Here is a 19979-nt window from a genome sequence, read left to right on the forward strand (position 1 = left end):
CAAAAATATAATTCCATATGCTTTAGCGAATAAGTATTCCATATGCATGAGAATTAGGACTTTTTAAGCTTCACTTAAATTCGCGTCACTTGGGAGTCGAACCCCCCGCGCAGAAATTCAAGACTGACGCGCTACCTCCACTCTAGCACTCTGTCGAGGAGACACAATGCGCAACAGTAATCATTGTCTACATAAGGTCCAAAAGGACGATCAAATAACGAACACCCTCTGATGAGAATCTGTATCTCTCATGAAGAACCCCAATTTCGTTGTTTGTACAATGACAATAAAGTCTGAAATCTGAATATCGTCAGACAATGCCAAGGGATCGGTTCTGTCCCGTAAAACCCTCTGTCTCCGGAGAGACGCCTGTACGAGAAGTACGGCGGGTCCACGGGAACACCCACAAATGGTGACGCCATTGTCAGAGTAGGGGCTAGGAAGCTGCGCACGCCGATTTAAGTAGCCGATCTCCGGCTAGACTAAGCCGAAAAACTGCTCCCGACCAGGTTTGGTTGCGAGCATAAGTCACCATGGTGATACAGCGACGCTAAAAGAGATCGACTTTCGTGGTACAACTAACCCAGGCTTGGAGCTCAACATACCTCGCTAACCCTCTAAGCGAGCTTCGTGGTACAGGGCCCAGGTGTGAGTGTGATTAGCCTTACAAGCAGTTTGTCATCACTAGTGGGCGTGTCCCCCTAGATCTGTGCTGGATAGATGAGCAACGTTTACTTCAGTCCACTGGGTAGGCTGGTAGACTGATCTATCCAGCACAGATCTAGGTGGACACGCCCACTAGTGATGTCATATGGGGCAGATTTTCGAAACGGCTTGTAAGGCTAATCACACTGACACCTGGTGGTATAATATGTCCCCTTTAACGTTCAAAGCAAATGAGCCTAGAAGGCTCATTTGCATTACATTTAAGCAGCACGCACCATGAATGAACATTTCTTAATGAAGTTTAACTTTGTCTGCACGTATGATTTAGAGTTTAGAAGCATTGCACTCTGCTGACACACTGTAGGGTCTAGTTTTTAGTCATGATCCTCTCTAATGCGCCTCCACACGAGGCGTCACGCGACATGTGGTCGATAGGGTTTAGATGTGGTCCATAGTGTTTAAATGTGGTCCATAGTGTTTAAATGTGGTCGATAGTGTTTAAATGTGGGCGATAGTGTTTAAATGTGGTCGATAGGGTTTACGTCTGGTCCATAGTGTTTAAATGTGATCGATAGTGTTTAAATATGGTCGATAGTGTTTAAATGTTCTTTTCCCTCACTCTCCACCTCATCCCTAACTCTCCACCTCAAGCTGGTGTGTAGTGAGCGTTCTGGCGCCGATTGGCTGCCGTGCATCACCCAAGTGGGTGCTACATATTGGTGGTGGTTAGTGAGGTCCCCCCTTCACTTTAGGCGTATTCATTTTTAACATGAATAATAATAAGGCTTTAATTATTATTATTCATGTTTAACCTTCTGTTTTCCTTTTATTCCTAGTCTGTTTTACATAGTTTTGAATGATGACTATATGCTCTGTAAGGTGACCTTGGGTGTCTTGAAAGGCGCCTCTAAATTAAATGTATTATTATTATTATTATTATTACTTCAGAAAATACAAGCATGTGCGGGTACACTGTGCGCGTTCATGAATGCATGTTCATGTTTGCCTCCCTGGTGAGCTCGGCCAGGAACCGCTCCAAAGTAAACAGAGTATATCTCCACAACTGCAAGGGCTATAATGTCATCTTGGTGCCAATAGAAAGACTGTTGTGCAAGTGAAATATTCAATGGGGATAATACTTGGTCAAAGTGAATAGAGCCATGGAACACAGCATAAGTGGAAGATAACATTTCCACCTTAAATAATTATCAGTTGGTCGTTATCAGTTGGTAGCCCTGTCTTTCTATGAGACACAAATAAAGGTAGATATCTTACAATTTTGACACTTGACGCCTCTATTTAAAGTTCAGGGCAAATATAATCAAATGACGCCAAGCCAAACACACGCAAATACACATAGGGGACCTAGATTGCGCTGAAGAACATGTGTTCTGATTGAAGGCAATTTACCTTTTTCCTAAGAAACCTTCTCTCGTCATTGATTGTAAACACCATGTTAATTTGCAAAATTTTGCCCAGACACAGGAATATCTGTTTATGGTGGTTTTATGAGATCAGAATCAACTTTGTGGACAAAAATAACAAAGGTAAAACTTCATTATTGGTTGTTAAAGGAAAAGGGGACGTTTCTTCTTAAGTTGTTATTTACAAGTTTTCGTCACAGAATGATACGGTTTGGACAGTCGGAATAAGTGGAGGCTCGGCTTTCATATAATATGTAGTTTACTTTGTGCAGGTCCAATTTCATGAAAAAGATCGCTATTGCTGTGCATGTGTTGTTATTAAAGGGTTAGGGTTATCACTACTCCATTTTCCTTCTCTACCTAAACGGGTCGCGGAGGCGCTGCCCTTGAGATGCTAGCTATGTTGGCTAACCTTTAGCTAACACCGTTGAATCACTCAATTACAAGTCAAAGGTGACTTGTAATTTCAAGAGTTCCAAGATCTCTAACGAACAGCTGTGCTAAATAACTGACACCACCCAATGCGTGACTTTTGCTACCAATAACATCGTAAGTATAATGTAGGTCATGTATACTTGTATACTTGTATACTTGTATACTTGTATACTTGTATACTGGACAAAGCGAACTACAGTAACAGGTTATATTCGACAGGTTATACATCAGGCCAGAATAATAATGAAGAGAACACAGTTCCTGCGACTGCTTGACCACTGGTTCATGCCGGGGCGCCCAAGGCTGATGGAAAATATGATGATCATGATCATGACACACACACACACACACACACACTTACTCTATCTTCTGCGTGCAATCGTAACGGATTTTAGGATTGAGCTTCGCCTTTAATTTCTTTAAAGATGCATCCTTACAGTTCGCCCTTTGAAAGAAAGTAACATTTTATGTTTAGTCAACAAAAGTAGTTGTATATTGAGGAAGGATTATTAGATACATTAGTAAAAATAACGTACCCATCTTTGTCCTTGTTTACCAGGACGACAGTAAGACTCGTCATGTGGCTGGGATTGAACCTTCCAACTTCGATTTCGGCAAAAATACTTCAAAAGTGCAAACACAAAAGTTAAGTTTCCTCATTGAAAATGATGAACAATTGAACGTTGTATTACAGCATTTATTGAGTGCTTGCGCTTCCAAGGTTGAGTGGATATGGCCATAACTTTCGAACCAATCAAAAACTGTTTTGTTTAGGAGTATACTCTAGTGATGCTCTGCTGCCAATCTAATCCTGAATGAGAAACTTGCGTCGCGCCTACTTTTGGTCCCGCCCGGCGCCCTATATGCAAATTATTTTGAAATATGTGAGATAAAATAGCGCCTCAAGCATATCCAATCAGAGTCGACTAGTTAGGAGCGGCTCAAAGCGTCTCCTACCCCGAGGCAGGTACTGTCCTGTACCACTAACTGAGCCGCTAAACGGTGAAGTTGGGCGGATCATCTCTCCCAAGCCACACCCAGAGCGGCTCACTGGAGGGAAAAGTCTCTCATTCAGAACGCGCCTCTAGAAAAGAGATCCAGGAACTGTAACTCCCTGTTTCCCTCCAGCCAGGTCATTAATGAATCATAGCTTCAAGCCATGCTGTTAATCAACCCAAACGGGGGTTCTTGTTAGTCTCCAGGTTATTTTAATCGACAAGCTAGTTTAATTTTTTAACATTGTTGCGTTAACGCAGTAACTGACCTGGTAGGGTTGAAGGGGGTTGGGCTGGAGCCGTTGAGCAGGACGACAGTTCTTCCGCAGGCTACCGCTGCAAACTGAACCAGACAACATGTCACATGCATTGTTATGACCAGGGGCGGGCAGGATAGTGGTTATCAGTCATTGAGTTCTGGGTTTGATGATCAATGAAATTCAAAGAAATACTTCCTCACAAACAAAGCTTCTCATGAAACACAATTTGGGAAACATGATCCATGGACTTGTTTGATTAAAATGTACAATTTTGATTGAGAAAAAAACAGAATATTTATGGCAAATGAAAATATGCTTATTAACGAATATTATTCTATCAATGACAAGCCCACTTCAGAAGGTTGCACGAACTGGAACATGTCATTCTCAAAGAGGACAACTCCCTTAACATGTTTATAGAGTTGTGTGTCAATTTCTTATTCAATGACGTCACAGTGTCAATGAATTGCTCTTAAGCTTCATAATTTACTTTTAAATGAGTGTCTGTGTGTGTGTGTGCGTGTGCGTGTGCGTGCGTGCGTGCGTGCGTGCGTGCGTGCGTGCGTGCGTGCGTGCGTGCGTGCGTGCGTGCGTGCGTCTGTGTGTGTGTGTCTGCGTCTGTGTCTGTGCGTGTATATGCCTTTATCCGTGTTTTTGCCAGGCCAAGAAACCAGAACTAATTCATTTGTGCTGTAAAAAATACTGCTCTTGAATCACTTGAATCTTAATATTTTCTTGTAAAGAACGTTGTAAACTGCTTTCGAATGGTGCTACACAAGGTATGCAATGCTCTTATCCTATCTTTAGACCTATACATAATTGTGAGTCAACTGTCTCGTGATGACGTACCTCAGCAGACGCTCTGCTCCAGAAGGATCTGACCGGGTTGTTCTTACAATCAGACCAGCCGGGACAACCAGAGGTGAAAGTTTCTGACAGAAGAGAGGCAGAGAGACAGACCAGAGCATGAGAATCAGATGTTTCCAGATCATTAAACAGGATATTAGGGGGCGGGACTAAACATAAAGGGCTTTATATATATATCGACACTATGCATGTCCTACATGTATTGTATATATGGTAGTGGTGTCTTACCTTTGCTCCCCTTCTCCCCACACCAGACCTTTCCATCCAGTACAGATCCCAGCAATGTGTCCGCCATCGTCTGGTAGCAGCCCTCTGCCACCCGGTCGGCCACCTCCTTGGTCCCGCTCCAAAACATCATCTGGGACACACACACACCACATCCTCTTAATACACACATATATTGAGCTGCCATGGTGTCTTATAAGCCGATGTGGGCTGGGCATGCTAATGCATGACATAATAATAAAAATTCAAATTCAACAAATTTACATACACACGCATATGCATATGTATACAAACAAACATATATATATATATATACATAGACATAAACACATAATCTGACGTCTCTGATATTTCCACAACGAGACTCGTAGTGGGGGTTATCTCAGCCATGGTTGAGAAGGGGGAAAGGAACTTTGGCTTTGACTCCCTGAAGTTCATGAAAAAACTCTTTCATAAATTAATGACAACCAACACAAGGATTTGTGACTAACCAAAAATTGTCTTCAAGATGGATGGATTCTTTCTTCCGCCAAGCATCAGGCTCTGGTATCATTCAGCCATTAACAGTAAAAGATTCAAGCAAAAAATGATAAAGGCCGTTTCTCAATTCCTAGCACGCGTACTACGGACTCGATGACTTGCAAGCACGTACTTGGCAAGTCCGTACTTCAAGCACAGACTTGCGAGCACGCGAGTACGTACCTGCAATTGGAACAGCAGCGGACTCGATGACGTCACCACCTCTGCTCGTCCGTTAACTGTGCTACGGCCTCATTTAGGCATATACTACTGAACAATATTGTTACGTATTTTAAGAATCTAAGCTACCCACACATAGACCCAATGAAGCAGGACCAAACATATAAGCCGTAAATACTATACATAGCCACAAGGGGAGCAAGACCTTATTGGAGGCTGCTCCAGCCACAGATGGCAGCGCCTTTTGAATAAATGAAGAAGCCGAAGCCATTACGGCACCCCAGCCACGCCCACTAGGCCACGCCCACTAGGCCACGCCCACTAGGCCACGCCCACTAGGCAACGCCCACTTGACGGTCTCTACCTGAGGACCGGGGGGGAAGAGCGCCAGAGATTTTCAGCGAAACCCGCGAAGGGTCACGGGCCTCTGCCCGTGGCCCATAGTAGCCAGAGTTATTATCTCTCACACGTGTTAGATTCAATTCCCTCCGTATAGCTTCACTTACCATGCCGAAACATGCCGACGACTTTATAATAAATGAAGTGAGTTAAAGCAACCCGGGATTGGACAACTTTCTTCGAGAATATGCAACAATATAAACAAATGATGTAAAACAAAATCCCAGCCTCTTTCATTTTCAAATAGTAAATATTCTGAATGAATAAAAATTTAAAAGATATGCGTGTCCTGTCATGTGTATGAGCTATACACACACGACTTTATATATATATATTTATTTAAGTTAAGAGTAACTTAAGCTACAGTTGTGCGTCTTCTCCATATTGTCCGCCATCGTACTGCTGCGAGTGCGAAATGCATCCTGGGATCTATGGTTGCAAGTACACACGAGCCACCTCCGATGCATGCTCAGTGAAACGGCGAGATCGAGCACGCATCAAGAACACTTCCGGGTTTTACGACAGTACTCGCTTGATGCGTGCTTCGAATTGGAACAGTGCTCGGGCAACGACTGATGACGTTTCACGAGTCCACGAGCACACGAGCACGCACAAGTACGCGAATTGAGAAACGGCAAAAGTCAAGACCTCTGCAGGTCCTCTTCTTCTCCTAAGTTGTATTAACACATTACTGCCGCCAATAGTATGGGTGTGGAATTGCATCTGTGATCGTTGAATTCTCTGGTAGTACCGCTCGTCAATTGATTGACGGAACAGGGGTACGTCAGGGGCCAATCAGATTTCAGCAGGGGCCAGGGCCCCTTTGGCCCCGCCCCTAGAACTACCAATGGTTAGAGGCCCACTAAAAACCTATAGGCTACTAAGCATCCATAAAGTAGCATGCAATGGGACCTTTAACATAAATAGCTTACTTATGTCCAGGGATTGCAACAATGAATAGAGGACCCCTGTTTATGAACGACCAGCCCTGTGTCAAGCCTAACCATGAGTTAGAAACAGGTTAAGTAGTAGTGTGCTCAGGATATTTACCTTGTTGCACATGGGCTGCGGAGGTGCGACGGACAGCAGGTGATCGTAGGCCTTCGGCAGGACCGTACAGGGTTCCTGGCCCACGTACGCTTGCTCAAGGGCACTCCAGACCTTCTCACAGTCGATACTTCAAACACAAACAGAGACTGGTTAGAGTAAGACAGACCCTGAACATGGCCTGCAAAACAATCTATATTGTATATCGACTTAAAGTTGTAGGGACCATGACCCCCTGACAGGGGTCATGGTCCACGTATGCTTGCTCAAAGGCACTCCAGACCTTCACACAGTCGGTGCTTTGAACAAAAAAAGAGATTTTTGAGAGTAAGGCGGACCATGAACATGGCCTGCAAAACAATCTATATCGACCTAAAGTTGTAGGGATTTATGAAAAATCCCATAAATTCATTGATTAATACATTTTAGCCATTCAATATCAAAAATACAAAAAATATAAACCAGACACAAACCAGGCAGGAAATTCTAAGCCTTTAATTGAATAAATGTTTTATTGAAATAGAGCTTATCACTTAATAGGCCTAATAAGTCAATGATAATAGGGATGTCAATGGTTAACCGTGTTAACCGGCTGACCTCCGAGAATATTTTTGACCAGTTACGCATGTTGGTTTATAGGTTAATTTGCATTTAATTAGGCGGGTCTTCTCAATGCCGTGGAACGCTTCGTTCACTTGCATGGGCCACAACTTCCGGCGGTGAATTATACCCGTTTCTTAGCATAATTGACCGCTGTCAGGGAAAACAAAGGATTTGTTGCCACTAATGACGTCTTTGGTAGAACTCCGCAAGTAGCCCGGTAAGCCCGGTCAACCCCAGCGTCTTCGGTTGGTAAGCGACGTCAAGGTCTTTGGCGGACTATTTCTCTGCTGATCAACACTACGAATGCGGGTAACAAATAAATTGTGAAAAGACACTCTGTGTGAAGTAATTTTTTTTGTTTTGGCAAGTAGCCGTGTATAAGTGGGATAATGTATAGAACGTCGCCGGTCATTATCGAAAATAAGCCCCGACAGGGCGAACAGGACACCGACGCGCAGTGGAGGTGTCTTGCTTTGCCCTGAAGTAGCCTACGGTAAGACACCTCTGTGTATATGCAACAACGTGTAGAACGCCGGTCATTACTGCTTCACCCCTTCAACGATGACAGGGCAAGGTGTAGTGATGAGTTAAACGGGAAGGTGAACTGAATGCACTTTATAAAGCATTGCTCCTATACCTACAAAATAGTAAGCGATATATAATCCATTATCAATTATTAATGCAATAATGACACAATGGTTTATAAAGATAATTTAGAGAGCGTAAACTTATGATACACAAACTCAAAGTTCGAATTATATTTTTGATTTCCAGCGGGGACGTAGGCCTACGCGCCGCGGAACGGCTGCGTCCACTGCTCCTGCACGCTACCGGTTGTGAATGGGAAAACACTTATAAAACAATAGATAAAACAACAAACTCAAGGTTTTGGAGGGAAAACGAGAACACATGGAAAATATACAAATTATTCGAAGTATCTTGTGTTTATTTTTGGTGTAATAATCATTACACCAAAAATACGATCAAAATTGAGGACACCAAATTCACCAGATTGTTGGAGAAATTGTGTAATGCAGATCACTCAGTCACGTTTTATATTTTTGCCCAAGCCATCACTAAAGACGTTCTGGCAACTGATAACAAACTCTATTATGAAAAATGTCCAAATCAAGTAGGCCCCTGAACCAAAAGGTTTAGGCCTATCTATCACCTGCTGAACTCACATTAGAAATAGATAAATATTTGTTTAGGATAGGCCTACTTAGGATCGCAGCAATGAAACAGATATCGTGGAACTGGTTAAAACCTACTCCACCATCATTTAACAACTAAGTCAAATATAAATAATATTTTAGAAATGGAAATATTAATTTGCAGAACTATAATTCAAGAAATTGAGCATTTGAAACGTTTAGAATAAATAGATTGCAATTAAATCATATTGAAGATAGTCGTGAAAAGTTGGACGAGTTAACTTATATCTATTTTATGTGTCGTTTGATAAATATATGTGTAGGCTACTGATGTATATGTAGGCCTATGTAAGAGGCCTCAGCATATGTATGTGCATGTACTCATGTAAATATATTATATTATTATTATATTATTATTATTATTATTATTATTATCATTATGTATGTTTTATTCGCGTTATTCGCATTGTTATAGGGGTACATCTTCATTGTGGCACTCGTTTGTGTGAGTTTAAAGCGTCTGATAAATTGAATGGACTAGACAGAACAACGCAAACAACACAATAAAGAAATGTCAAAAATCGATCGATTGATGAACAAATTTTGATCAAGCTAAATTAATGACGGTCAATTAAAAGCTGTGCATACTGCATGTCCTTGCAAACTTATTGCATAAAGGTTAGATAAGGGAGACAACAACAAAAAAAACCGGAAATGTTGGTTCTACCTTTTCCCTTCGTCCTTCCGAGCTAATCTCTGGCAGGCAGCATCAATGAACGTGACCTTGTTCTGCATCACCGGTTCCCCGACCACCAGGACGATAATGGCACAGCCGGCCACCAGCACGCAACACCTACAGCGGTCCATCATGCCTGCGTCTGAACTCAACCCGTCAGCTCTCTCGAACTACACAGTCCTTCAGTTGGACGGGCTCTGTCCTTTATGGCAAGCCGAATTGTCATATTAACTAAGTTTGACTATCCTGAATTTACATTGTAGGCCTAGATATCAACAACTTCATTCAAGATATCTGTAATGTAGTTGTGACTAGTCAAAACGACAGTTAGAGATATCTGTAATGTAGTTTTGACTAGTCGAAACGACAGTTAGAGATATCTGTAATTCAGTTTTGACTAGGCGAAACTGAATTACAGATATCTGCAATGACTTCACGGAAAACGACATTCAACTCGTCACACATCTTAAAAGGCACCCAGTGCAACTTTCGAGGCTTAAAAATAAACATTCAATTTCTAGTCTTTTTTACACGTAGTAAGTTTCAATAACTCCATACCATTACATACCGACATTCAAGCAGCAAAGATGAGACGTCGTTGTGTGGTGAGAACTGATAGAAAATCGATAACAGCAACAATGCCGCCATTTTCTTTATTTTTTGTAACCTACAATAAATAAAGCAGGCTTCCAGTCAGTGGAAAAATGGCTTCTCCCCACCGGCGATGGTTGTTGTTTACGATTTTCTATCAGTTCTCACCACACAACGACGTCTCCTCTTTGCTCCTTGAATGTCGATATGTAATGGTATGGAGTTATTGAAACTTACTACGTGTAAAAAAGACTAGAAATTGAATGTTTATTTTTCATTGAATGTTTACATAAAGTTGCACTGGGTGCCTTTAAATGACAATTGCAGATATCTGTAATTCAGTTTCGCCTAGGCAGAATGAAAGTTAAAGATATCTCAAACGTCATTTGAGTGTTGGGCATTACGTTTTAGATATCCAGAAATACGTAATTTCCCCACCATAATCAAAGAAGAAGTGGGTTCATTTCCGAATGGAATAAGAAAGGAGCAGTCATGGCGTTGGCTGTGATCGAAAAGATCACGAGAAAATGCCATGCAATTGAACAAGCCCACACACAGGGAATGTGTGGAGAGAAAGAACGTCGTTCTGTTGAAAGCTGTAAAATAAATCTCGGAAGAATTGAATATTTGATATCACCGGAGATAGGGTGACCATTTCAATAACACCAAAAAGGAGGACATTATGCGGCATATCAATAAATTACTATGGTGTACATAGGACTCTGGTATACTCTCATTTATAGTACAATTTTGAGTGGTTTAAAGATGTTTGTGTAGCTGAATAGGAAAAAATATTAATGAAAAGTCAAAAAGTGTTGGTTCACCGTATTTGTAGTTACATTGCGGTGTTCAAAAAGTGACCACTGAGATTAATCTTTTAAAGTGAAGAGTGCCACAAAGCATAACATGTGGGGACTTAAATGTGAAAAACAATTAACAGGTAACAACATAATAAAAAAAGTGCTTTTTAAATGTAGCAGGTAGGACGGTAGTGATGGGTAATGCACCTTGGCCCCTCCCACTGGCACTAATCTAGATCAGGTGGCACATGTGGCACGTTTTAAAAGAGGTGCGAACTCAGAATTAGTGCAATGTCGGTGGAAGTAAAAGCCTCCGTAGCAGCTGCGTAAACAGAACCTTCAGCCTGGGGTTTGCACGTAACCCTGGCCTGGTGTCTTTTTATATGATGACAAGTAAATGGTGCACACAAGCACGAGTCTACCGACACGTTATCGCATAACAGCGATTTGTGAGTCACACGGGATAGCAGCAAGTGTAGGCTACTTGCTCCCGCTCTCATACAAATGTATGACGTAGAGTTTTTATCATTTATCATTTCATGTTCGCTATTTGTGTAGGAAAAGAAAGCTCACGTTTATGGCAAGCCGAATTGTCATTTATTAACTAAATTTGACTATCCGGAATTTACATTGTAGATATCAACAACTTCATTCAAGATATCTGTAATGTAGTTGTGACTATGGTCGAAACGACAGTTAGAGATATCTGTAAGGTAGTTTTGACTAGTTGAAACGACAGTTAGAGATATCTGTAATTCAGTTTTGACTAGGCGAAACTGAATTACCGATAATCTGTTTCAGATTATTCGAGCCCTGTTGCGCACACAGGGTGTCTTTGTTACACGGTCCAGAGTGCGTGAGATGTTGACACGTACGGGTGAATCCTACTGCTGCTGCAAGGAGATGGAGCCGGACAGTTGCAAGACGTGTCTATCATGTACCTTACCCCAACAGTTTGTGGCACATTGATGGGAACATGCGTCTGATAAGGTTATTATTACCAGACATGTCATACTTACTACCAGATTTGTCAATATATTCTTTTATATTTTGAAAAGAACTTCAGCAAGTGAAAAACTGGAGTTCACAGCTATATTGTTTCAAGACTACTGTCAATAGTATTATAATTTCAAGTAATCATTTTATTTGTTTTTCAACCTTTCTAGATGGGGCTTTGTGACTCGTGGTGCAATTGATGGATACTCCCGTCTGATTAGGCCTACTTACCTCAGCTGCAGCACAGACAATCGTTCCACAACAGTGCTTTCTCCGTTTTTGAAAGCAACATGCCTCTACGCCCTACCATCAAGAGTCAGATCTGATCATGGTGGTGAAAACATCCTTGTGGCTTTGTTCGTGCATCTAGTTCAAGGACTTGAACACAGAGGTTTCATAACCGGACGATCAGTTCACAATCAGAGAATTGAACGCCTTTGGGGTGATGTATTTTTGCATGTGTTGCAGCACTTTTACCTAATGTTCTACTCCTTAGAGGATTCAGAGGTTCTAAACCCAGAGCCCTGTTTCAGGTAGCTGGTTTTGAGGCAACCCCGAGTTGTTTCGCTCTGAGTTAATGGAAACTCTGGGTTTTCCGTTTCAGGTAGCAGGTTCAGCGCAACCGAGAGTTAGTTAGTTGCTGCGGCAACATTCGCCGTGGGTCTATGTTAGCAGGAGCGCTACTAACACAGCAGGAGTCCAACAGTGCAACAACAGAAAAGTAGACGAGAAGAGTTTTACTCTTCAGCCTCAAGGCATATTTATTTTGTAGTAAATAACTAAACTGCTCTTCCAGCCTTCATGTTGGGAGCGGGCCAAGAGAATGATCAAATCCAGAACATTCATATTTATAGGGGGCATGACGTCACCAAACATATCACATCTATTACCAAACTGATAACGCCCCCTTGTGGTGTGGAACAGATATACAGTACAGAATACATCACAGTCAATCATACATACTTATGTCAACAGTCTAACCTGCTCGGGAGGTGGTTAGACCTACTCTGAGTTTTTTTGTCTATAAGGCTGAAGGCAGCTCTCCGACAGAAGGAATTTGGCATGTCCTTTTCTACGAGAGCCTGCGGACGTAGAGGCTGCGATCCTCAGAGGGAATCTCCTTGAGGAACGATTATTAAGACGCCGGCTGGATATAGGCTACTTTCTTTTCCTGATAATTTTCTTCACGAGCACTATCGTTTTTCAGCGCAATCTATCATTTATTTAGACCACCTTCTCAGCCCCCATGTTAACTCTCAAACGCACCGGGGGCATGCTTTAAGTTTATTTTATTTTTTTAATGCAACGCATTAAAAAATGATCCGCCCCGTGCATCCCACCCGCTCTGTACTACAGTCACTTTAACGTTGTGGCTTTCCCATGATCAGAGTAGCTGACTAACCACGGACCTATAACTGCTGCAAGTCAAGAAACGCATATTAAGAATGCAAGGCAGAAAATACCCTGGTACCTACTGCTTTTAACCAGATGCTTCTTCTCTACATGCACATGCTCAGCATAATCGTCTGCATTGTTCACTGGAGTAAAACCCTTTGAGTAAACTGTTCAACAAAATAACTTGTCCCACCACAGCCCGTGTTCTAATAAAGACAATCTACTTTTTATGAGAATTTCTTTATTTCCTGAAAGCACAAAAAAATTCATTGATAATGGGTATGTTTTTAGAGCAGGGAACAGTATCCCAGTTTGCACCTATATATTTCTTGTGTGGCCCATGGGCATTTTTTCACCATCTCTTGTGGGAACAGTATTTGTTTGCAGTGTTTTAGTGTTTGATTTTCATCTGCTGCTAACTGCTCTTTATTTGCCCTTGTTGCTAACCAGCATGTATTTTGATTATTGCATAATAAATGTTTATTGATTGCATCAGTCCCATTTCTGTGCCTTCATTGGACACACCTGGATAGTTGGATCGTCTAGTTTAACCATTCTCTAAACTGTAGACTCAAGTACCCCCTTGGGGTCACATAAAACTTTTCGATATAAATTCATGCTCGTTTGTCCATTCAGAATTAAACGAATCCAAATACTTAGTACATACTACTTCTGTTCAGTGTCTACTACTTGACTGTACCACACTTGACTGTGTAGTACGGTCTACAGCTATGCGTAGAACACCTCCGAACGCTTACGAAACTCCACCGGATGTTTGGAGATTACGTATCTCCCCTCAGATGCCGGCAAAATTACCTTGATAAGTTACCTGTTTTCCGTCTTGTCATCGTTGCTATTAAATTAAAAATGCCCTTTTTACTTAATTACTTACTTTACTTTTTTACTCTTTTTAATGACTCTTTTTTTCGCCGCTTTCTATGACGTCTTTCTGGTGGTGTCGGGTCGGGTCAGCCATCTCTTCTTCGTTCGTTACCAGACTCCGGTTGCATTGTGGGATAGCGTAGTGAACTCCGTTGTTTACTGTGCCGGTGTAAGTACCATATCGGCTCGGCTTCCAGATCGGCTCGGGGTCCGTCGTCTGCTGATTACGTTACACAATAGCTATCTACAGCAATAAGGTTTTTTAAGGCTTAAATTAAAGAGCCTGTAATGATCTTTCATTTTGAACATAGACCATTCCCAACCTATCTGTATGGATAGTTTTCTTCTAAAAACAAAACATCCCTCGGAATCATCTTGGCTGTTAAGATAAGCCGTCCGTGTTGCCAGATTGGGCACATTTTCAGCCTGATTTGGCTACTTTGAATCACGTTAGGCTGGAAAAACAGGACATATGCCCAATCTGGCAACACAAACTAAAAACCGAAACTAGACATAGACCTACTCGTGCTCACACATGTGCTCCCTGTTGCCTCGTGGTTGCTATGACTACAGCCAGAGCTACAGCACAAAACAGCCAATCACAATGTACGCCCATTCAAGCGTACAGCCAATGATATTGTGTAACGTAATCAGCAGACGACGGACCCCGAGCCGATCTGGAAGCCGAGCCGATATGGTACTTACACCGGTAGTACGCATTCGGAAACGTGTTCCGTACTACACAATGCGTACTGAGCATTCGGACGAGCTATATTTGTGGCGTACTACAAAATGCATACTATATAGCAGTCAAGTATGAGTATTCGGATTCAGCCGAGGTCTTGCATTTTGGCATGATGCTAACTTTCTGTCAATGTCATATGACGTAGCAGCACATGGACCCTTGTTTTACTTTTTTAACCAATGATAAGCAGGTCACCTGACACTGCTCTTAGCCGTCATTTGTTAGACCAGATATGTTACTGCGTTGGATGCATTTTTTAAAGTCTATGATTGGATATTGTGCTGCAGCCCAGCAAAGATGAAAAAACTCCGCTCTTCAAGCCTATGCCTCAAAAAGGAGGACAAATACGCGTCCGGCTTGATGCTGCGCCGGACGCCGGACAGGGCATTGAAAAGCCGGACGCCTGGTCACCCTAGGATCATGGGCATCAGGGCCATATATGTAGTCAAAAAAACAACTGGTATGACGTTATGCTAGCCGACTGCTTCTTTCAAAACATCACAACGGTGCTGCCGATTGGTGCTAGGGGCACCAATTGACGCGCGTGAAATGCGCACCGCTGCCGCTAGCAGTGACACGCTTTCAAAATAAAACCCTCTGAACTTATGTAGACATTTGTAGAAATTGCATGTTTTTTTTTATAATTTGACGTGAAATAAAGACACAATTCTCGATAACTTCTTGCAGTAAGTTATATGATCATAAAAAGTGATGCCTTTGAAACCTTTGAAACCTCACGTGCATACTTTGGCCAATGAAAATTGCATTGTACTTTGAAGTGAAGTACAGCCAAATTTCTACACTCTCTTGCAGTAAGTCATATGATCTTACATAGTGTTGCACTGACTAGTACACAATGAACCATATGATTTTACTGTATGGTTATGAGAAAATGTCCTTTGAAAACCACACGTGAATACTTCGGCCGTTGCAAATTGCATTACCGTAGCACTTTGACGTGAGGTATTCTCGTACAGAATAGTTGGAAAACCTCACATATTCTTATTTTTTGCTCTGTGTTAAGTGTAGACATGGGTACACAAGTTTTGAGGCTTTTATTTTGAATGCACGTAACGGCTAGCTTAACTGCGGGTGAACGAATGACTTGACCGCAGTGCCACAGGTAATTTATCTGACTTCAGTGCACTTGTTCAAGCCATGGACATAATAAAGGATGGACCACAGACTGGAAAATGGCCGCCCATTCATTCCTATACAAACTGCTCAGTGGCGCAGGGTAACATACAGGAGCGATTTGCTTCTGCGTTATGGGGCCAAGACACGTGACCTAGTCCGTGACGTACCGGATGCAGAGATCTTCTTCTTCTTCTTCTAGTTTAGTGGGGGATCATAGTTTTTCCCCTATATACCGCCACCTACTGGACTACTACACAGGAGTTTGTGACAAGGACGTTGCCAAATGATACTTTAAAGGGACTCTCACCTTTGTTGCATTTTTACACTTTTTTTGGATAAGGTTAAATTGGTATTAATAAGGTAATGACTCTCTAAAATGCAAGACAGACCCACCAGGAGTAAAAACAAACAATTATTTCACTCTCATAATATTTAGTGAAAACTTCAACCAATAAAATTCTTCGGACCGAAGGACCTTATTGACCGACAGACCTGTCTGTTTGCTGCATGGACATATAAGGTTTTCCGTCTGCTTCTTGTGGCGCAATCGGGCCCGCGTCCTCAACTAGAGGGTTTGTTTTGATTCCACGGCAGACAGTAGCGAGTAGCGACTGTAGCGACCGTAGTGACTGACGATGGCAGACCAAAGTGGTCCACGGCGTACTGAAACTGCACCATTCAGTCCGATGTCATGGCAATTTCTCTATCAGAGTTTGCGTCTAAGACAGATGAGATATTTAGATGCAAAAAAGCACACAATACTGTTGACAATTAATGATCATATTTATTTGTAATAAAAGTACGAACAAAGATACATCACAACATGCATCAACAAACAACACAACAGGCAAACATTACAATAATCTGAGGCCTCAGATGGGAGCTTCTCTTTGCGTGGTACTTCATTCTCTGAAGGTACGCTGGGGAGAAGTCCACTGAGTAGCTAAAGTCAGGAGCTTTTATACACTTAGATCGGATCCTTGAGGGCAATTGGCCCCAATAAACCAAAAACCTTTGTTAACCAGATGTTAATCTATTGATTGAAGTTTCTTCAGAGGTTAAGAAGGTGGTTGAGGCTGTTCCTTATCACCCTTTGCTTCTCTACGCTCCCCAGGGGGTCAAGTAAAACAGGCCCAAACCAAACTACATACAATACGGAAACGGAATGTGAAACCAGATTACATCACATGAAACACTAAGAATTACATATTTAGAAGACCTTGCAGAATAGCAAGATTCCAAGAACGGGATGTGAAACCAGATTACATCACATGAAACACTAAGAATTACATTTTATAAGACCCTGAACATAACTTGTAGATTTTCCATCACACCGATTAGGGGACTCATCTCGGACTCAGACTCACAGAGTTACCCTCCTCTGGAGCCTCAGGAAGACCTCCAGACTGTTGGCCACCAACTGCACCATTCAGTCCGACAAGGGGACCCGATACGGCCTCAGAAGCCAATTGGTCCCGCTCCCCTGGATGATTCTCAGGACCTCCAGACCGTTGGCAACCAACCGCACCACTCAGTCCGATTAGGGGACCCGTTTCGGACTCAGACGCGAAGTTGTCCCGCTACTCTGGAGCTCCAGGAAGACCTCCAGACCGTTGGCACCCAACCGCACCACTCAGTCCGATTACGGGACCCATTTCGGACTCAGACGCGACGTTGTCCCGCTACTCTGGAGCTCCAGGAAGACCTCCAGACCGTTGGCACCCAACCGCACCAGTCAGTCCGATTACGGGACCCATTTCGGACTCAGACGCGACGTTGTCCCGCTACTCTGGAGCTCCAGGAAGACATCCAGACCGTTGGCAACCAACTGCCACACTCAGTCCGATTACGGGACCCATTTCGGACTCAGACGCTACGTTGTCCCGCTACTCTGTTTGTAATGCTCATACACCTTTCTTATACTCAGTGGGACCACTGTCCTTCAACATGGGGCCTCAAAACGGTATCACACGAAGCCCATAAAATTACAGCTGCTAAATTTCTTGTTTACCTGACCTCTGGTAGATATTATGACCCCTGGGAGTCTAAACACAACCCATGGGAGTCTAAACACAACCCATGGGAGTCTAGAACTTTTGTACTCGCTTAGATAACGCTTAGTTTTGTACGCTTAGGGGGTGGGGCATTGGAGGAAGGCGGGATGATTTGAATGTGCTTTAATTCTCAAATGCAACAAAGGTGAGAGTCCCTTTAAATCATAAAAATAAATTCAAAGAAAAAACCAAACTAACGAAACAAAATAAACAAAATAAAACAAACTAACAAAATAAATGAATAAATAAAAGATATATATACTTAAGGTAAAATTCTTCTAATTAGGTTAGTATCTTTTAGCTAATTTATCAGCAATTTCATTGCCATATATTCCATGGTGGGCTGGAATCCAACATAACTGAATAACTAAACCAAGGCTTATAATATTTAAAAGAAGATGCTTTACCTCTATCACCAAATCTTCACGTATTGAATTATCTGTTATAAAACTTAGTTTATACAACGGGGGACCTAAATCCAGCGATCTGATTGGTTCCCAACTGTTGTATAATGAGCATATACATAACTGCTATGACGCCCGATCATTTTGTGAAAGTTTGCATATCACTCCGCGCCTAGAAGTAGAAACAGTTACAAAGTAAAACATGTGTTGGATGATGGAGAGGGTGTAAATGTTGTTACTCTGGGAGTGAGCAAGGCGATGGAGAGACTGAAGGCGGCTGCATGCTTCAGCGTTGGTGTTACGTTGTTGCGCAAAATTTACTCAAAGCAATTCATGCTCCCTTTTAGGTTGCGCGTGTTGCGCGTGTTGCCAAGCAATTTACCGCCAGAACAGTAGGTGGAGTAATATGTGGAGTAAAGTTTTTCGTTGAAGACGACCTCGAGAATGACGTCTTTGTCTGTGGGAGTCGTTGGTTTGTTTATGTGCCAGATCGTGTTCTCCCCATACGCAGTGAATGATGGCAACAGACAGAGGAACAGGGGTGATGAAGTTGTTGATCATTGGGGTTGTATAAATGTGCATATCTCTTTACATTTTAAAACGACATAATGTGTTGGCAGCAAAGTTAACTTCACTTCACGTTAATGCTTTTGTATATGAGCCTGCCGGGATACAGACCAGCAGACCAATCACAGCCTTGCAGGCTGCGCGGCTCGCGTAAAAGCTTACGTAAAAAATGACGCAAGTCTAGAAAAATCGCCCGACGCACGCAAGACGTGAGAAGTCGCGCAAGGGGTGCGCAAGGGCGCGCAAGGGCCATTTGCGCTTGCGCTTACGCTTACGTAACTGAGCATAAATCGGCCTTAAGGCGGCTGCATGCTTCAGCGTTGGTGTTACGTTGTTGCGCAAAATTTACTCAAAGCAATTCATGCTCCCTTTTAGGTTGCGCGTGTTGCGCGTGTTGCCAAGCAATTTACCGCCAGAACAGTAGGTGGAGTAATATGTGGAGTAAAGTTTTTCGTTGAAGACGACCTCGAGAATGACGTCTTTGTCTGTGGGAGTCGTTGGTTTGTTTATGTGCCAAAGTTTGATGATCTCCTTTCGCGAGTCATCCGATATCTTCCCGACTCTCACCAAAACCGGCCCTTGTCAGGGAGCAGCTGGCAGATTATTTTTTGTCAGATGCTGGCGTGTTTCCCCACCAGTACAATGTGCTACGATTGGGTATGCGCACTGACCAATATATATATATATACATTGGTCACTTGGAAGCATGACTTTTGATTCATTAGTTATCATGTTACACAAGTTACCTAATTTGGTTTACGTCAAACTCATTAATTCATATCCATATAAAATGTTTATACAACAGCTACTGCCTTGACAGATGAATGAATTATTTTAGTGTAGGCCTATAGCCAAAGGCTTTAAGCTATAGCGCATAATGTCCACATAAATTATATGG

The 19979-nt window shown here is 42.4% G+C and overlaps 1 protein-coding gene across 1 annotated transcript; it reads right to left on the reverse strand.

Moving 5' to 3' along the window:
- Positions 1 to 2882: 2882 nt before the first annotated feature.
- LOC130372783 (ADP-ribosyl cyclase/cyclic ADP-ribose hydrolase 1-like) lies at positions 2883 to 9644 on the reverse strand. Its single transcript, XM_056578943.1, has 6 exons — positions 9502 to 9644; positions 7021 to 7147; positions 4876 to 5005; positions 4630 to 4712; positions 3790 to 3863; positions 2883 to 2970 (listed from the first exon to the last, which is right to left on the reverse strand). The coding sequence occupies exons 1-6, from the start codon at positions 9642 to 9644 to the stop codon at positions 2883 to 2885; spliced, it is 645 nt and encodes a 214-aa protein (XP_056434918.1).
- Positions 9645 to 19979: the final 10335 nt, after the last annotated feature.

This window comes from Gadus chalcogrammus, chromosome 19 (assembly GCF_026213295.1).
Source record: "Gadus chalcogrammus isolate NIFS_2021 chromosome 19, NIFS_Gcha_1.0, whole genome shotgun sequence".
NCBI lineage: Eukaryota > Metazoa > Chordata > Actinopteri > Gadiformes > Gadidae > Gadus > Gadus chalcogrammus.